General features: G+C 44.9%; 1 protein-coding gene across 1 annotated transcript in view; it reads left to right on the forward strand.

Annotated features, from left to right (window-relative positions):
- The window catches only part of LOC147103445 (synapse-associated protein 1-like), a 39359-nt gene extending 20840 nt beyond the window's left edge, over positions 1–18519 (forward strand). The window contains exons 5-9 of the mRNA XM_085963030.1: positions 2041–2180; positions 6216–6361; positions 6590–6648; positions 13794–13944; positions 17052–18519. Coding sequence (XP_085819156.1) covers positions 2041–2180; positions 6216–6361; positions 6590–6648; positions 13794–13944; positions 17052–17179 — 624 coding nt within the window. The 3' untranslated portion in view covers positions 17180–18519. The remainder of the gene's footprint in view (positions 1–2040; positions 2181–6215; positions 6362–6589; positions 6649–13793; positions 13945–17051) is intronic.
- The last annotated feature ends 241 nt before the right edge of the window (positions 18520–18760 follow it).

Raw genomic sequence — 18760 nt, forward strand, 5'->3', positions numbered from 1 at the left:
CCAGCGAAGGTGGGAGTACCAGGCAGTCTGGTACCCATTTGTGGACCCCACACAAGACCCAGACACATGTCCGCGAAAGTAAGGGGGTAGCCGTGGACAAACAAATGCCTCGTGATGTGCCACAACGCGCATAGGGTAGCTCCCTAGTACCAAGGCCAGCATCCCTCACGAGACCACTCCAGCAAACCAACCAGCCCCAGATCACACGATGCATAACACTGCTATAAAACTACAGTTTTGCCAACATTTAATGCATGCTCCTGAAAATGGTGCGTAAGTAAAATGTACAATTCAGTCATTGTATAAACCAGTACTCTGGAAAAATAAGCACTTAAAACAAATGGCTGCCCCTTTCGGGTAATTTAGCTTTTTTGGCTGCAGCACTCTTACTGGTTTGGGTTTTCCACCTTCTGTGCTGTAGCCATTCTATGATTCTATTTAATGCCAATTACATTTTAGTTGGCCTTTTCATTTTAGTTGGCACTGGGTTACTGTCGACATTATAATTGGAAAACCCAGACCATTGTTCGTTTACACTTAAGAAAATGTATTGCTTCCATTTCTTTGATCTTGAACACTTTGCAGCACTTCCTTGCATGTTGACTTGCAGAAGGAGCTAATCAGGTTTGTAAAGTTTGTGTAACTTTTTCTTGTCATTGGCCAGATCAGAGAGAGTACCATGGATATTGCATTGTTTCAGAGTAACTCGGCACTACATTCAGGCCTTAAACATGGGGAATTACACACTCATCCTGCTAACGGTAGCATTTGGTACTCTTTAGCGAGATAAAGGGGTAGATTTTCCCGAACCTGTCGGGAAGAAGGCAGGACTTCCCCTTTCGGGTTTTTGACTCGCCTACTTTGACGTCCGGCCAATCCGCTCGATTTTCCCTTGATTGACCTTGTTGAGCCCGCCCAGCGGGCTCAGCAGGCCAATTACGGGCCACCTGGCAACAGGTGACATCACAGACTGAAATTTCATCTGTCAAGAGTTCTTGACAGATGAAATATCAGTGTTTCACAGCTGTTTGAAGCTGTCAAACACTGACAGTCTGAGTTCTGACATGAGTCCTTCTCCACAGACTCAGTTAGAACTCACACCGGCACTCAAAGCTGAAGGCTGTCACTTTTGACAGATCGCAGCCATTCAGCTTTCAGTTCCGGCGGAGTGATGGGCTCCTGACAGCTACAGGAAGAAAGGCTGTTAAGATAAGTACAAGTAAGTAAAAGTTCTTTACACACTTTAAACACACCAAACACACTTACCTTTACACTCATGCACCCATCACTCACCTGAGCACCGACATCGCGACCCCTCCAACTCTTTCAACCCGACGGCCCGCCTGCTCTAACCTGGCATGGTTTGGAGCCGTCGGGAAACCCACACGAAACCCCTCAAAATAGGGATTAGGCTAAAAACTGCCTGTTAACTACCTGTTAACTAGGCAGTTAATTGGCACTAATCCCTTCCCGCCTGGTTTCGGCGGGTCCCAGTGCGGGGCAGGTACCCGCTGCCCCTGAAACTTACGTGGGGCGGGGTTTTGGCCGGGATGGTGTCGGGACCCCCAAAGTCAGGATTTTCCCCTCCCCACACGCCTGAAACCCCGCCTGACGGCTCCACGAAAATCTAGCCCAAAGTCTTTGGCAAAGCGAATGCATTCCAACAGTTGGCCAGATGTTCAGTTGGGCTATGCTGTATAATAAAATTTAAAAGAACTTAATCCTCAGTCATCTTTCATTAAACTAAATTCAGTGAAAGACTGGAGAATAGTGAGATGTGAAGAATGTATTGCTGATTAAAGTCTTTCATGCACTTGTAAACTATGCAATGTGTGTGGATAAGCAGTAGGTATTTATGTGTGTGTGTAAAGGGCAGGAATCTTCTTGCACGTCAAAATTAATCTTCCAGTATTAATGATTCTAGAGTCACGGACATTCTGAACTGTGTTGTATAGCTAAAGTGGCATGGAGCTAAACTTTGAACTTAATCAAAAAATATCTAGACCTGTAAGAATTTATGTGCTCATTTTGCTTTTCTAGGAACGCCGGAACTTTCTGCGGGACCCTCCCGCTGGTGTACAATTTAATTTTGATTTTGACAGTATAGCACCTGTTGCCATGGTGATGCTTCGGGAAGATGAGCTGCTGAGCAAGATGCGTTTTGAGCTGGTGCCAAAACTGTAAGTGAACAGAAATATCTCCATTTTACTAAGAAATAACATTCCCAATGAATGTTTGTACGGGTGGGTAGCTTTAAGTCGTACACAGTAAATTATCTTTATTAAGTCTTCAGCCGTCAAATTTCAAAGTGTCAAAAATAACTCTTTTAATTTGAAAGAAGTAATTTCATGCTGGATTCTTTTAACTTGGAGCAAGGAATTTACAAGCACATGTCAATCTGCAAACTTGTTCTCCAGCAACAATTAACCTGCTATAGTATGATGCTACTGTATATTAGTAAATTATACTAATTATACTCAATTATACTAATTTACATCAATTAGATTTTGTAGCCTTAAACGTGCCAAATCTTAGCAACAGAATAATACATTGTGCCCTCTAATTCTGCCCTCTTGAGCATCCCTGTTTATAATCGCTCAACCTTTGGTGGCTGTGCCTTCTGTTACCCAGGCCCTGAGCTCTTGAATTACATGTCTAAACCTCTCTGCCTCTCTACCCTCCTTTAAGACGCTCCTTAAAACCTACCTCTTTGACCAAGCTTTTGATCATCTGCCCTAAATTTATCCTTATGTGGCTCGGTGTCAAATTTTTTGTCTTAAAATATTCCTGTGCAGCACCTTGGGACGTTTTACTACGTTAAAGGCGCTATATAAATACAAGTTGTTGTATTACATAGTATAAACGAATGCATCACCTGACTAAGTGTATGTAATACCTTTGGGATTAGTTCACATATAAGTGCACAAAGAGTATAAAAGAAAGAAAGACTTGTATTTATACCGCGCCTTTCACAACCCCACGGCTTCCCAAAACACTTTACAGCCAATTAAATACTTAAAGGAAGTGGAGAGATTTAGGGAGGGAATCCCAGAGCTTAGGGCCCAGGCAGCTGACATTGGCGGCCGTCCCTCCCTAAACCTCTCCGCCTCTCTACCTCTCTCTCCTCCTTAAAACCTACCTCTTTGACCACATTTTTGGTCACCTGCCCTAATTTCTCCTTATGTGGCTTGGTCGGTGTCCAATTTTGTTTGCTAATTGCTCCTGTGAAGCGCCTTTGGGACGTCTTACTATGTTAAAGGTGCTATATAAATACAAGCTGTTGTTGTACATGTGATTTGTTGCATTTATACAACTCTAATTTATATACAAAATCATTGGATACTGTGACTTATTAATCTGTCCAGCTGAATTGGGCCCCAGGTATCAGGAAAACAAGATGAATTAATTTGATACAAAAAGAAAATACTGCAGATGCTGGAAATCTGAAATAATAACAGAAAATGCTGGAGATACTCAGCAGGTCAGGCAGCATCTGTGAAGAGAGAAACAGAGTTAACGTTTCAGGTCGATAACCCTTCGTCAGAACTGGAAAAAAGCAGGAATGGAGCAGATTTTTAAGCAAGTGTGGGAGCTGGGAAAGGGGGGGGAGGGGATGAAAGAACAAAAGGGAAGGTCTGTGATAGGATAGAAGGCAGGAGAGGTTAAGAGACGAAAAGGCTAACGCCACCATTATCGCCCCAACTAAATATCGCGGGAGGCGCAGCCAGTGGCGCTACAGCCACTGCCTGCCTCTTTAGGCGCTAACAAGTGGCGCTACTCACCCAATTTCTCCCCCATTAAGAGATATTCAAGGCAAAAGGGGATGGTAATGGGACAGGTTAAGAAACAAAAGATGGCTCTAGATGAAGTGTGAATTGCGCTGGCAGAATGAAAGACAGCTGGCGTGTGGGAGAGAAGAGAAAAAAAAAGTGGAAAAAATGTATAAATCTCCAGAATTAATTTGATAGTTCAAGTAAATTAATTTCAGCACCATTCCTTTTATTAAATATGTAATTTTAGCAGAAATAAAAGATCAGTGAACCATCAATCTATGTTTACAGTACTTAATTTTATCTTCGGCCCCTGTTACAAACTCTTGCCGCTGATTCCATCTCTTTCGCTCCCCCCCCACACCAGCACTGTCTCAGGCTGTTGTTCCAATCCCTTCATGGCCTTGCCCCTCCCTATCTCTAATCTCACCAGCAATGTTCCCTCTCATTTTTTTTGGCCCACGCGGCCCCGTTAACGGGCTGCGCAGGCCATTCAGAATTCCACGCACGCTCGGGTTTTCTACTTAAAAGCCGGCTCACCGACTGCGCGGGACCTTCAGAGCGCTGCGCGGCTTAAAGGCGACATTGCTCACCAGCTCTACAACTTCCCCCCCCCCACCCCCGAACTCTTTGTTCCTCTGACTCTGGCCTCTTGAGCAACCTTCCCCCTCCCGCTCTGCTCCACTGTTGGCAGCCGTGCCTTCAGCCACATGATGTGCTATTTCCTCCTTAAAACACCCACTGCTCCTTTTTTAAGACCCTGCTTAAAGCCCATCTCTTACAGCAAAGGTACAGTTTTCTTGCAAAGGGAAATAAATGCTCCATTTAAGGCTTATCGAGTTCTGTATTTACAGTCCAGCTTTATTAATCTCTCCATTGAATCACTGAGGAGCCTGGCTGTGCAAATGTCCACTGAGTTGTAGTAAAGGTATTTTTGCACAGGAGCTGGGCTGGTAATCGCCCTGGAAACATGCCAGCATAAATCCACATGTGCCAATCATTTTTTGGCATAGATTCATAAGTTGTCCATTGCAGTGCAGATGATTAGATCACTGCTGAGCGGTTGCTAATTTACACTGTGCAAAGTTTCATTTGATGTGTTGTATTTTGCATTTGCATGTTGATCAGAACCCAGCCCAGGTCTCATTTTGCAGGCTGTATTACACATTCTTGTGTGGCAAGAGATGAATTGAGTCCCCTGCTATAACAAGAATAGGAATTGCAACTATTGAACAATGCAATGTGTTAAAATCTGGTATGTCATCAATCAAAACCACTTTCGGCATAAGGAAAATGTTTTATAACTGCAGCATATCCTTATTGATCCACCAATGTGAATGAAATCTTCATGAAGATGTTGATGTTATTGGCAAAAGAAACATAGGAATTATGAGCAGGAGTCGGCCATACGGCCCCTCGAGCCTGCTCCGCCATTCAATAAGGTCATAGCTGATCTTCGACCTCAACTCCACTTTCCCACCAGATCCCCATATCCCTTGATTCCTCCAGAGTACAAAGGTTTTCTAAAGACAGGTTGACTTCAGTTGGTAGCACCCTTACCTCGGAGTCAGAAGGTTGTAGGTTCAAGTCCCACTCCAGATACTTGAGCACAAAAATCCAGGCCGTCACTCCCAGTGCAGTGCTGAGGGAGCGCTGCACTGTCGGAGGTGCCGTCTTTCGGATGAAACGTTAAACCGAGGCCCCGCCTGCCCTCTCGGGTGGATGTAAAAGATCCCATGGCCACTATTTTGAAGAAGAGCAGGGGCGTTCTCCCCGGTGTCCTGGGGCCAATACTTATCCCTCAATCAACATCACTAAAAACATTATCTGGTCATTATCACATTGCTGTTTGTGGGAGCTTGCTGTGTGCAAATGGGCTGCTGCATTTCCTACATTGCAACAGTGATTACACTTCAAAAAGTACTTCATTGGCTGTAAAGCGCTTTGGGACGTTCAGTGGTGGTGAAAGACGCTATAGAAATGCAAGTCTTTCTTTTTCTCTTATTCATAATTCCAAATTTCCACTGCCTTCTCCATCAAGTTGACATCCATAAGACAGTATCGTTCAAAGGTGCTCTGATGGGTTGTAAGTGCACTGTCCATATAGACCAGGAAGGTTTTAGGCTCATTGTGGTGGGTTAGTTGATCTTTGTCAGACTGGTGTAACAAGTGGTCTCCACTATAATTGACCTCATTGCTGGGCTAAGAAGTGGGGTAAAAAAAATCAGCCAGTGTTACCATTTGGCTCATAATAAAACTCTTCCATTCCTGGTTACCATAAAGAAAATCAGAATATTGTACATTTTTATTACACATTTACTGAAGTTGTGGAGCTTAGTGTTGCTTTGTGATGTGCGCTTGAAGCTTATGAAATTCCACAAAATGAACATTCACTTCTAGGGCTAGAATTATGTTCTGCACTAGCTTCGATTTCTTTCTTTGCAGTGTAAAAGAAGAGCAGTTCTGGAGAAACTATTTCTACCGAGTGTCTCTCATTAAACAATCTGCACAACTCGCGTCACTCGCTGCTCGGCAGGCTGAAGGCTCCAAAGAGGAGTTGGAGTATCTGGAAAACAGCATCGCAACTACAGGTGATCATTTTTAGTCCGCTCTTAAATCAGAATAACAAAAGGGCTGATCTTTTTTGCTCTGTAGCTTTTAATATTACGAGAGCATTTTCTATGAGCCCTCCCCGCACACAGACCAATAGCACTCTGGCTTTGAGCAGGAAGCAAATTGACAAATTCCGACTTTATAAAATACTTTCTACCGCACGAGTTGGTACAGTTTTAAAAATATGTCTGTTTTCTTTATTTAAGATTCAACTCTGTCAAAGACAACCCCAGTCCCAGTGAAAAAACAAAATGAATCTGTAGAGGTAGGTTTTAATTATGTTTGTGTAGAATACTTATATTAAATAAACACTAAAAATGTACAAGTTAGATGGATGCATTATTTACTGAATTACAAAATACAGTATAACAAACCCCTGGTTACTGAGTAAATGCATCAAGTTGTTTAACACTGACCTGTAGTTTTGGTCACTGTGCACAGTTTTGGTCTCCTTATCTGAGGAAGGATATACTTACCTTCCAGGTGGTGCAACAAAGGTTCAGCAGACTGATTCCTGGGATGCGGGCTGTCCTATGAAGAGAGATTAGAGAGTATAGGCCCAATCTACTCAGAGTTTAGAAGAATGAGAGGTGACCTCATTGAAACATATAAGATTCTGAGGGGGTTTGACAGGGTAGATGCTGAGAGGTTGTTTCCCCTGGCTGGAGAGTCTAGAACTAGGGGGCATAGTCTCAGGATAAGGTGTCGGCCATTTAAGACTGAGATGAAGAGGAATTTCTTCACTCGGAGGGTTGTGAATCTTTGGAATTCTCTGCCCTAGAGGGCTGTGGAGGCTGAATCGTTCAGTATATTCAAGGCTGAGATTGATAGATTTTTGGACTCTAGGGAAATCGAGGGATATGGGGATCGAGCCTGAGGTCGAAGATCGGCCATGATCTTATTGAATGGCGGAGCAGGCTCGAGGGGCCGTGTGGCGGAGCAGGCTCGAGGGGCCATGTGGCGGAGCAGGCTCAAGGGGCCGTGTGGCGGAGCAGGCTCGAGGGGCTGTGTGGCGGAGCAGGCTCGAGGGGCCGTGTGGCGGAGCAGACTCGAGGGGCCGTGTGGCGGAGCAGGCTCGAGGGGCCGTGTGGCGGAGCAGGCTCGAGGGGCCGTGTGGCGGAGCAGGCTCGAGGGGCCGTGTGGCGGAGCAGGCTCGAGGGGCCGTGTGGCGGAGCAGGCTCGAGGGGCCATGTGGCGGAGCAGGCTCGAGGGGCCGAATGGCCGACTCCTGCTCCTAATTCTTAGGTTCTTATTCTAAGTTTGTGCTGAGTTGGCAAACCTCAGCTGCAACAGTAGCGAGGATGCTCCAATTAGCTTCAGTATTTGCTTTCTGAAGTGGGTATGTGGATCCCAGATAAGGTTAAGCTTGGGTCCAGCTGTGAAGATCAGTTTAGCGCACCTGCAGTACCCAGACTCTCACATGAAGAATAACCACACTTGGGATGAGGTACTGAAGGGTACTGCTACCCGTAGAAGCATTCGTCGCTACTTCTAGAAGAGGGAGAAATCTAGAGGAAAATATACAGATTCCAATATAATTTCTTACAGCAGTACCTTGTTTTGTCTGGAATTCTCCAATCCCACATTCAGTTTGTGTAAATAAAATCAAAATTGATGGGAACAAATCCCTGACATGGTTGCAATATATTTTTTGCCAAACCCCAATTCTTTTTTCATGAGGCTGTACTAGTAAAGCCATTTATTAGTGACAAGTCTGATCATCTGGAACATTTTTGTTCCTTCCAACATGTTATGAATACAGAAAATCAATTATCTTAACATTATGATTTTTAAAAATCATATTGCTGCTAACGTGTGAGCAGCAAAACATGCTTCTATCAAATTTGCCGTAGTGTGGAACCTCCTGTTTGAATCTCTCCGGTCTAGCTTCCATCCTTCTCACAGCACTGAAGTAACCCTAGCCAAAGTCCTGAATGATGTCCTCTGTGACCGTGATGCATTACACTTCTTTGTCCTTCTCAGTCTCTTGCAACATTCGGTATAGTGGACCATGCTATCCTCCTCCAATACCTGTTGTCTGTTGCCCAGGTCCATGGGATTGCCTTTGCATGGTTCTCTTCCCACTTATGCGAACAAACAGAACATCTGCAGCAGTACGAGCATAGCCCTACCTCAGCCCTTCCACCACTGAAACTCTTACACATGCATTGATCATCTCCAGACCTGACTCTCCAGCACACTCTCTGTCACCATTCCATCCTCCACTCTCTATAAAGTCCAACTTGTCCAAAACGCAGCTGCATGTATCCTGTCCCACACAAAAACCCTGCTCACCCAAAATTCCTATCCTCACTGGCCTACGATGCGTTAAATAATATAAATCCTTCCACGGCATCTTGGCCTCTCTACCTGTCCTTTTCAAAACCTTCAAAAACCCATTTCTTCAACCTAGTTTTTGGTCACCTCTCCTTTCCTGGCCTATTGTGCTTTAGTACTTTTGCACATTCTTTACTTTAAAGGCTCTATATAAATGCAAGCTGTTGCCATCTGGTATCGGGCCTTGAAATACTTTTACAAGTTCAAATTCTGTGTCAATTTCGTTTCAGCGAAATGTATCTTTGAGGCCTGTGATGGTGGCCAGTTGTGCAATGTTTTCCAGTCACTTAGGAATAACCATTTCAAGTTGAGTTAAAACAAAATGGACGCGACTGCTGCCAACGAACTGGAAGCTGTCTGCGCATGTGCACTGCCGGTTCATCACGGGAGCGGGTTTGTTTAAAAAAAAATGTAAAAGCCGGGAAGGGACCGGGCTCGTTAACGTGATCGTTTTAAAAAAAAGCAAAAACATAATGCTTGTGGTTGTTGGAGTGCGCAGTATGCTTCTGCGCAACTCTCAGTTCGTTGGCAGCAGTCACTCCGACACACGATATAGTTGAGCTGTTTAACCATGATAATTGGACATGTAGAACACAACTGTTCCACTCTGCTGCTATACATCTGGTATAAGGGTAAAAATTCTGATGGGAAATAGGTGTTTGATGAGCACGGTGGGGGGGGGGGGGGGGCGGTGCTGTGAAATTAGGCAAATATGCTAATACATCTGAACCTCGGCTGGTTCTCATCTCACAATCTTTGCCAGTAGTTCTCACAAATGCGCAACATGAGTTCTCGCACAAAGCATGCAAGGGGCTAATTAAAGTATCGGGTCTCATAAATTCATTTAAGTAGCTGTCATGTACGAATTCCTGTGCTTTCTGCCGGGAATATGCTGAGAACATCAGGAGCTCATGCAAGCTGGGTGCTGGAGCCAGCCATTGAGAGTTGGATTCTGTGGCATTGGGAATGCATTTGATTGTTTTATTCCTTTTGCTTGATGAGCCCTGTTTTTGCATTTTTGTTTTGTGACCCATCAGGCTATTCCTGCCTACTGCTATTTTACTCTCGGCAACTGCATCTCTGAGGACAGGTATTCCTTTGGCACTCCGATTTGGATGAGGAAGAGGATCATCAGAGGAGGGGGATGAGAGGCGGCAGCCTCTTCCATGCCCACTCCCTACATGCTTCAGCTACTTTTTTTTAAATTCGCTTATGGGATCTGGGTGTCGCTGGCAAGGCCAGCATTTATTGCCCATCCCTAGTTGCCCTTGAGAAGGTGGTGGTGAGCCACTTTCTTGAACCGCTGCAGTCCGTGTGGTGAAGGTACTCCTACAGTGCTGTTAGGGAGGGAGTTCCAGGATTTTGACCCAGTGACGATGAAGGATCGGCGATATACTTCTAAGTCAGGATGGTGTGTTACTTGGAGGGGAACTTGGAGGTGGTGGTGTTCCCATGCGTCTGCTGCCCTTGTCCTTCTAGGTGGAAGAGGTCGCGGGTTTGGGAGGTGCTGCCGAAGAAGCCTTGGCAAGTTGCTGCAGTGCATCTTGTAGATGGTACACACTGCAGCCACGGTGCGCCGGTGGTGGAGAGAGTGAATGTTTAAGGTGGTGGATGGGGTGCCAATCAAGCGGGGCTGCTTTGCCTGGATGGTGTCGAGCTTCTTGAGTGTTGTTGGAGCTGCAGTCATCCAGGCAAGTGGAGAGTATTCCATCACACTCCTTACTTGTGCCTTGTAGATGGTGGAAAGGCTTTGGGGAGTCAGGAGGTGAGACACTCGCTACAGAATACCCAGCCTCTGGCCTGCTCTTGTTGCCACAGTATTTATGTAGCGGGTTCAGTTAAGATTCTGGTCAATGGTGACCCCCAGGATGTTGATGGTGGGGGATTCGGTGATGGTAATGCCATTGAATGTCATGGGGAGGTGGTTAGACTCTCGCTTGTTGGAGATAGTCATTGCCTGTCGCTTCTGTGGCGCGAATGTTATTGTCACTTCTCAGCCCAAGCCTGAACGTCGTCCAGGTCTTGTTGCATGTGGGCATGGACTGCTTCATTATCTGGGCGCTCCTTCAGCAAATACTGGCTACTCTTACTTTGGCAGTCTTCCTGAGTCCTGGCATTTCTGACATTGCCTCTGATCAGAGGGTGCTCCTCTGTTCCGATGGGGCAAACCCTGGTTTGCTGGGGCTCAAGGGCAGCATCCTCAAAAGGGGCAGTCTTTAGTTCCTTCTCTTCTCAGCTCCATTCTTCCACCACACCAGAAATATTTTGCAGTACTTTTTTGCTTACAGATCCCCTTTTAAATGCAAACAGCAACCCTTTAAAAGTTGGCGCTTCACTGGAAAGTTGCCCCTCCAGAGCCATTAGCAAGCTCTCTGCTCCTGGTCCAATTGTCACAAGGAGCATGAATAATTTATTCAAACGAGTTGGCTTCAGGATTTATGTTATCAGCTGCATTTCTAACATTTGCTATCACAGGAGGGTTTAGGAAGGCAATTAGCAATGTTTCCTTTAAGCCGCGCAGCGCTCCGGACCTCCTGTGCGCGGCTTTTCATTGGGAGTAACCACGCATGCACCCAAAAAATATTGAAGGGAACATTGGTCATGAGTACTGTCGTCGCTGTATTTAATGCTATTGTTGAAGTGGCTCCACCTGTAAATACAGCACTCGGTGTCGTTCTGATCTACACAGGTGAGGGGGATCCCACTTTGGGGCTAGATTTTCGTGGAGCCATCAGGTGGGGTTTTAGGCGTGTTGGGGGGGGGGGGGAAATCCCGAATTTGGGGGTCCCGACACCATCCCATCCAAAACCCCGCCCCACGTAAGTTTCAGGGGCGGCGGGTACCCGCCCCACACTGGGACCCGCCGAAACCAGGTGGGAAGGGATTAGTGCCAATTAACTGCCTGTTAACAGGTAGTTAACAGGCAGGTTTTAGCCTAATCCCTATTTTGAGGGGTTTCGTGTGGGTTTCCCGACGGCTCCAAACCATGCCAGGTTAGAGCAGGTGGGCCGTCGGGTTGAAGGAGTTGGAGGGGTCGCGATGTCGGCGCTCAGGTGAGTGATGGGTGCATGAGTGCAAAGGTAAGTGTGTTTGGTGTGTCTAAAGTGTGTAAAGAACTTTTACTTACCTGTACTTACCTTCACAGCCTTTCTTCCTGTAGCCGTCGGGAGCCCATCACTCAGCCGGCACTTAAAGCTGAACGGCTGCGATCTGTGAAAAGTGACAGCCTTCAGCTTTGAGTGTCAGTGAGAGTTCTAACTGAGTCTGTGCAGAATGACGCATGGTAGAACTCAGACTGTCAGTGTTTCACAGCTTCAAACAGCTGTGAATCACTGATATTTCATCTGTCAAGAACTCTTGACAGATGAAATTTCAGTCTGTGACGTCACCTGTTGCCGGGTGGCCCTTAATTGGCCTGCTGAGTCCGCTGGGTGAGCTGAACAAGGTCAATCAAGGGAAAATCGCGCCGATTGGCTGGACGTCGAAGTAGGCGGGTCAAAAACCCGAAAGGGGAAGTCCCGCCTTCTTCCCGACAGGTTCGGGAAAATCTACCCCTTCGATAAAGTCCCGCACAGGAGACTGGTCAAGAAGGTAAGAGCCCATGGAATCCAGGGTGCCTTGGCACATTGGATACAAAACTGGCTTAGTGGCAGAAGGCAGAGGGTGATGGTCGAAGGTTGTTTTTGTGACTGGAAGCCTGTGGCCAGTGGGGTACCACAGGGATCGGTGCTGGGTCCCTTGCTGTTTGTGGTCTACATTAATGACTTGGATATGAATGTAAAGGGTATGATCAGTAAGTTCGCGGATGATACAAAAATTGGTAGGGTGGTAAATAGCGAGGAGGGTAGCCTCAGTCTGCAGGACGATATAGATGGGTTGGTCAGATGGGCGGAACAGTGGCAAATGGAATTTAACCCGGAAAAGTGCGAGGTGATGCACTTTGGGGGGACTAACAAGGCAAAGGAATACACAATGAATGGAAAGACCCTAGGCAAGACGGAGGGTCAGAGGGATCTGGGTGTGCAAGTACACAGATCCCTGAAGGCGGCGGAACAGCTGGATAAGGTGGTAAAAAAGGCATATGGGATACTTGCCTTCATTAGCCGAGGCATTGAATATAAGAGCAAGGAGGTTATGATGGAGCTGTATAAAACACTGGTTAGGCCACAGCTGGAATATTGTGTGCAGTTCTGGTCGCCACACTACAGGAAGGATGTGATCGCGTTAGAGAGGGTGCAGAGGAGGTTCACCAGGATGTTACCAGGGCTGGAGCGCTTCAGCTATGAAGAGAGACTGGGCAGGTTGGGTTTGTTTTCCTTGGAGCTGAGGAGGCTGAGGGGGGACATGATTGAGGTGTACAAAATTATGAGGGGCATAGATAGGATGGATGCTGAGGAGCTTTTTCCCTTAGTAGAGGGGTCGATAACTAGGGGGCATAGATTCAAGGTAAAGGGCGGGAGGTTTAGAGGGGATTTGAGAAAGAACTTTTTCACCCAGAGGGTGGTTGGAGTCTGGAACTCACTGCCTGAAAGGGTTGTGGAGGCAGAAACCCTCACAACATTTAAGAAGCATTTGGATGTGCACTTGAAATGCCATAGCATACAAGGCTACGGGCCAAATGCTGGAATATGGGATTAGATTAGACAGGGCTTGATGGCCGGCGCGGACACGATGGGCCGAAGGGCCTCTATCCGTGCTGTATTACTCTATTACTCTATGACTCTATGACTCTATGTCTGTCTGTGCTGGGTTAGTAGATCGGAACTGAGGTAGGGCCCAGGAGGAAGAAATCACCCCAGGCTCCTGCTTCTAATGGCTGTCCACTGAGCGTTTGCTCGAAGATGCTGTGTGTGGATGTCATGTTTTAGGGTCAGGCTCCAGTGTGATTGCTTCCAGGGTCATATAGCCTGTCAACATCATCCATATAGCACGAAGAAAGGGAGACCAAAAAACAGACAATCAGATATGTCGTTCAGAATCCTGGCTTATAACAAAACAAGGTAGATGGCCAGAATTGTTTTGTACATGTTCCAACTATTTATTGCAACAAAAAAAAGGATTTTTCTTTTAAAGGTTCAACCTTTAGATGAGATTTCAACAAGTCCGATTGCTAATGAGTTTGTGAGCGATGCATACGACACATCATTCCTAAACCAGGAAGACTTCTTGAGGGGCATGGAACAATTGGGCATGAGTGGTGGCCAGCCAGCACCTGTTGAAGATGGTAGGTGAAGCAGAAAAGTATCAAGTTAGATCTTATTTTATTTAAGCCCTTTAGTCCTTGGGGGGGAAAAAGCAAAAAAGGTGCACACTCCTTGTTTGGCAAAAAAGTTAAACTACGTTCTATCTGTGTGTGATTACCCGGGGATTGGACGTTGTCTGTTTGAAATAATCAATTATCGCACATACTGTGCCAAAACTTAGTTCAAAAAACGTACCGGTAAACAAACTCCGCATTATTCTCTGACTGAGTACCAGAACTCATGAGAGTAAGTTACAAGGCAGCACAAGTAGCCCCAAATTACTTCAATGTGTTATTCACCATTGTGTCTGATTTTTGAAGCACTGTAGTTCAATTGTATTTTGAGAATACAATTTCTTGTAGTAAGCATTTATTTTCACAGATAATCAGCTAAAATACAGCTGTAATTATTTTTGAAAAGTGTAACTCTTTCTCAAGTGCCGACATTGGAAGAAACCATGACATTTTAAATGCTAGTACATGAAGCAATTGTTTGGTTGAACTAATGCTGAGGGACAGCCATAATGATGAGCGATCTTGTTTTTGTACCCCAGGTACGATACTGCTACAGGTTATGTTTTCCCGTGATGAAAAGCACCATAAAACAATTCTTCAGTCTGTCATTACAGCTAACTTAGTCTTCTGACACGCTTAATTTAGCGGGAATTCTGTTCAGTATCCTTTAGTATGGTTATAAAGTTTAATTACATTTTAAAATAGGAGGTAATTTATAAGAACAGGGGTCACAACAACAGCAACTACTTGTATTTATAAAGCGCCTTTAACATAGTAAAACGTCCAAAGGCGCTTCACGGGAGCGTTATCAGACAAAAATTGACACCGAGCCACATAAGAAGATATTAGGGCAAATGACCAACAGCTTGTTCAAAGGGGTAGGTTTTAAGGAGCGTCTCAAAGGAGGTGGAGAGGTTTAGGGAGGGAATTCCAGAGCTCAGGGTCTTGGCAGCATATACAGGTGCAGTATGTAGGAGGCCATTTAGCCTGTCGAGCCCTGCCGGCTCTCTTGCAAGAGCAATTCAGCTAGTCCCACTCCCCCATCCTTTCCCCATAGCCCTGCAATTTATAAGACAAAAATGTTGACACCGAGCCTCATAAGGAGAAATTAGGGCAGCTTGCTCAAAGAGGTAGGTTTTAAGGAGGGTCTTAAGAAGGAGAGAGAGGCGGAGAGGTTTAGGGAGGGAATTCCAGAGCTTAGGGCCCAGGCAGCTGAAGGCACAGCCACCAATGGTGGAGCGATTAAATTTGGGGATGCTCAAGAGGCCAGAATTAGAGGAGCGCCGATATCTCGGAGGGTTCTGGGGCTGGAGGAGATTACAGAAATGGGAAGGAGCGAGGCCTTGGACGGATTTGAAAACAAGGATGAGAATTTTAAAATCGAGGCTCTGCTTAACCAGGAGCCACTGTAGGTCAGCGAGCACAGGGGTGATGTGTTAACAGGACTTGGTGCGAGTTAGGACATGGGCAGCAGAGTTTTGGATGACCTCAAGTTTACGGAGGCTACAACGTGGGAGGGCAGCCAGGATTGCATTGGAATAGTCAAAAATTGAAGCACGCAATGGAAGACGCTTCCATAATTTTTAAAATCTCAACACTTATTGTGAGGATTCTTGAAACAATATTTCTTGATAATTTTGGCAAATCAGTTTTTTAAATTCAGTCTTGGTCTATTTGCCCAGCTATCTCTTAAATTCAGACTGTCAATATAACCTAAGCACTGATCATTAATTATTCACATGTTGCTCACTTACAAATCACATTCCATTTTCAGTACTTCAGCTATCACACCTAAATCTTTTCTCTGCTCCACACCCTCTTTTAGTAAATGCACCATTCATTGTGAAATCATGTTTGTCATATGTAACATTATATGCTACTTTACTAAACTCGCTACTTTACATTTCTCAAAGTTAAGTACTGTACTGGATTTCATTTATCTAGTCTTTTTTAAAAATCATTTTTGCTCCTCTCCTCCCCTCCTGAAGATGTTGACTGTTCTAATAAGGTAGCTCCTGCTGCCCCTTGCTTCCGAAATAAAGCTACGTTGTAGAGTATGATAATGTAACATCAGCATGTTTTAACTTGGAAAAACGAGGCTCCACCTTCTGTCTGTTAAGCTTAAATAAAATATTAGAGAGTCTCCTGTTAATCGAAACCTGCACCCTTAACTGAGCGGGAGAGCTTGGCACAGGACTAACATTTACCTCACAGTGTCAGCTGTGGCTCAGTGGGCAGCACCCTCGCCTCTGAGTCAGAAGGTCGTGGGTTCAAATCCCATTCCAGGTACTTGAACACAAAAGATCTAGGCTGACACTCCCAGTGCAGTGCTGAGGGGGTGCTGCACTGTCCGAGGTGCCGTCTTTCAGATGAGACGTTAAACCGAGGCCCCATCTGTTCTCTCAGGTGGACGTGAAAGATCCCGCGGCCACTATTTCGAAGAAGAGCAGGGGCATTCTCCCCGGTGTCCTGGGGCCAATATTTATCCCTCAATCAACATAACATAAAAAAAACCAGATTATCTGGTCATTTGTGACGACCGGTGGTCGTGAAAGGTGCTATATAAATGTAAGCCTTCCTTCCGTCCATCCAATAAGACACAGCAATATACTAATAGTACAAATACTTGGGATGTTCTAGACTCTAAGCAATGTGTATCTTGAATGTCTCCTAGAACAAGGCTCTCCTTTGCTTAATTACCAGATCGCTCTGACCTGATTTCCCATAAACAGCCTGACTCCAGTCTCCACTTTAAATGCTAGAGAAATGGAAGTAAAGACAAAAAAGAATTATTTTTATAGCCAGGGCAACAAGTCCCAGTGACCTGTGTAATCACCGGGGAACATCACAACTTAACTTAACTTGATCCTATCCTCGTCTGGGATGCACACATGGATTTTTTTTGAGGAATTACTGGATAATGATCAAGAGCTGGAAACTTGAATGATTTTTTTTTTGGACTGCTCCCTAGCCCAGAAGCACTAAGCCTGGTTATAGTCACATTAGTGATTAAATGTAACCTTTGTTAATATATGTAAATGTTCACAGATTAATCACTTTTCCTGTCCTAGCAGATGACCTTCCAGAGTGGGAGAAGGAGCTACAAAGAGAACTTCAAGAGTTTGAAATTGTCGACGTGAAAGCAAATGTCAGTGATGTCTGGGAGAAGGAAATCGAGGCGATGCTTCAAGAAGATGATTAAAGGTCTCGCAGTAGAAAACATGATCCCGTAATACACGAGTTCCACTTTCCTAAGAGAGTGTTTTTTGTTAGATCCATTGTCTCAAAACATTTCTAAAGAAATACAGAATGCTGCCAATAAATCTTTTGTTTCTTTGTGGTGGGATTTAAGCTTCAAACGTATCCGAACACCACTAGCTTTATTAATACTGTACTGCATTTTGTACTTTTTGAAACACACATTTTCTATTATAAATACCAATTGCTTCCTGTACGTTTCCAATGATGGAAAACTTTTTTGGAATGTAAGGAACCAGTAGTATTGTCGTTTACTTGTAGTTTTCAATTATAGCCAAAGTACTGAAGTCACTTTTATTAACAGTATTTAACCTCGCTCCATAAACTTTTTTTTTAACACATATGCTGTGTAGAATCTTCTCTTTGCACCTCTCCCAGCCAACACACACAGCTGCCCAGAGACCATGATGGCATGGCACATTGGCGTTCTAGTGTGTTGCATCACCAACGTAAGGTGCAGGATTCCCCAGTTCCTTGCATGGCGAGTTCTGAATTTCAGGCTGAGCCATCAAAGGCCACGGGGGTACTGTACTGATCACAGAGCAAGTCAACAGTGGTGAGCCTTGAGGACCTCCTGGAGGTGTGTTCATAACCAGCATACTAGGGTGCAGGTTTGTTTACTATTTGTTTGGTAGGCAAAGGTTGCATGGCAGAGGGGAACCAAAATGGAGGCAAGGCAATTAAAATATGGCCTAAAGATCGTAAATGGTTGGTGTAACTATAATCCAGATAGCCTTGCTTTGGACCATTTAGCAAAACACACATTGAGGAACCCATAGGAAGAGCTGCTTCAACGAGCCAGCATCCTGTTCTGAACTTCGACTTAGGCAAAGATGGCTTTGTGTTTTGTTTTCAGGAGGAGCTTTAGAAATGAGTTCAGAAACTAGGGTTGGCCTCTCAATAAGAGAGACAGGAAAGTCCCGTGTTTGATCTGTGACCCGTGCTTTTTGACTAGTCTTTGTTGGGAGGACCCGAAAGTATTGAGGGATTGTTATATATGTTGCCTGTGGAATTATTTTGCTCCTGCATAAGGGACTTTAGTAATGTTGTGAAGTTGAATTTTGTTTTATAATGTCCTGTGAAGCGCCTTGGGATGTTTTACTATGTTAAAAGATGCTATATAAATGTAAGTTGTTGTTGAAATGCATACAGGGCTGAACAGTGTTTATTGAGTTAAAATGCCTTGCACCTTAAATGTGATACAGGAGTAAATGTGATGTTTCTGATCTAATTTGATTTTCTTCGTTATACCGTTAATGCCTTTATTATATACATTGTATTATGTTTATGGCTGCGTCTAGAATTACTTTATCTTTTTTTACAAATTCCACTATATACACTTCCACCCAAATATTCGCCACACGCCTGTTAGAAACTGGTTCGAGCTGCATTAGCAAGGCCTTGGGATCAGAGCCGTGGATTGTGGAGTGGATTGTGGTGTGGAGTGGATTGTGGAGTGGAGTGGAGTGGAGTGGATTGTGGAGTGGATAGTGGATTGGATTGTGGATTGTGGAGTGGAGTGGGA

Source organism: Somniosus microcephalus, chromosome 20 (genome assembly GCF_052327205.1).
Source record: "Somniosus microcephalus isolate GS21.2 chromosome 20, FLI_Smic_1.0, whole genome shotgun sequence".
Lineage (NCBI taxonomy): Eukaryota > Metazoa > Chordata > Chondrichthyes > Squaliformes > Somniosidae > Somniosus > Somniosus microcephalus.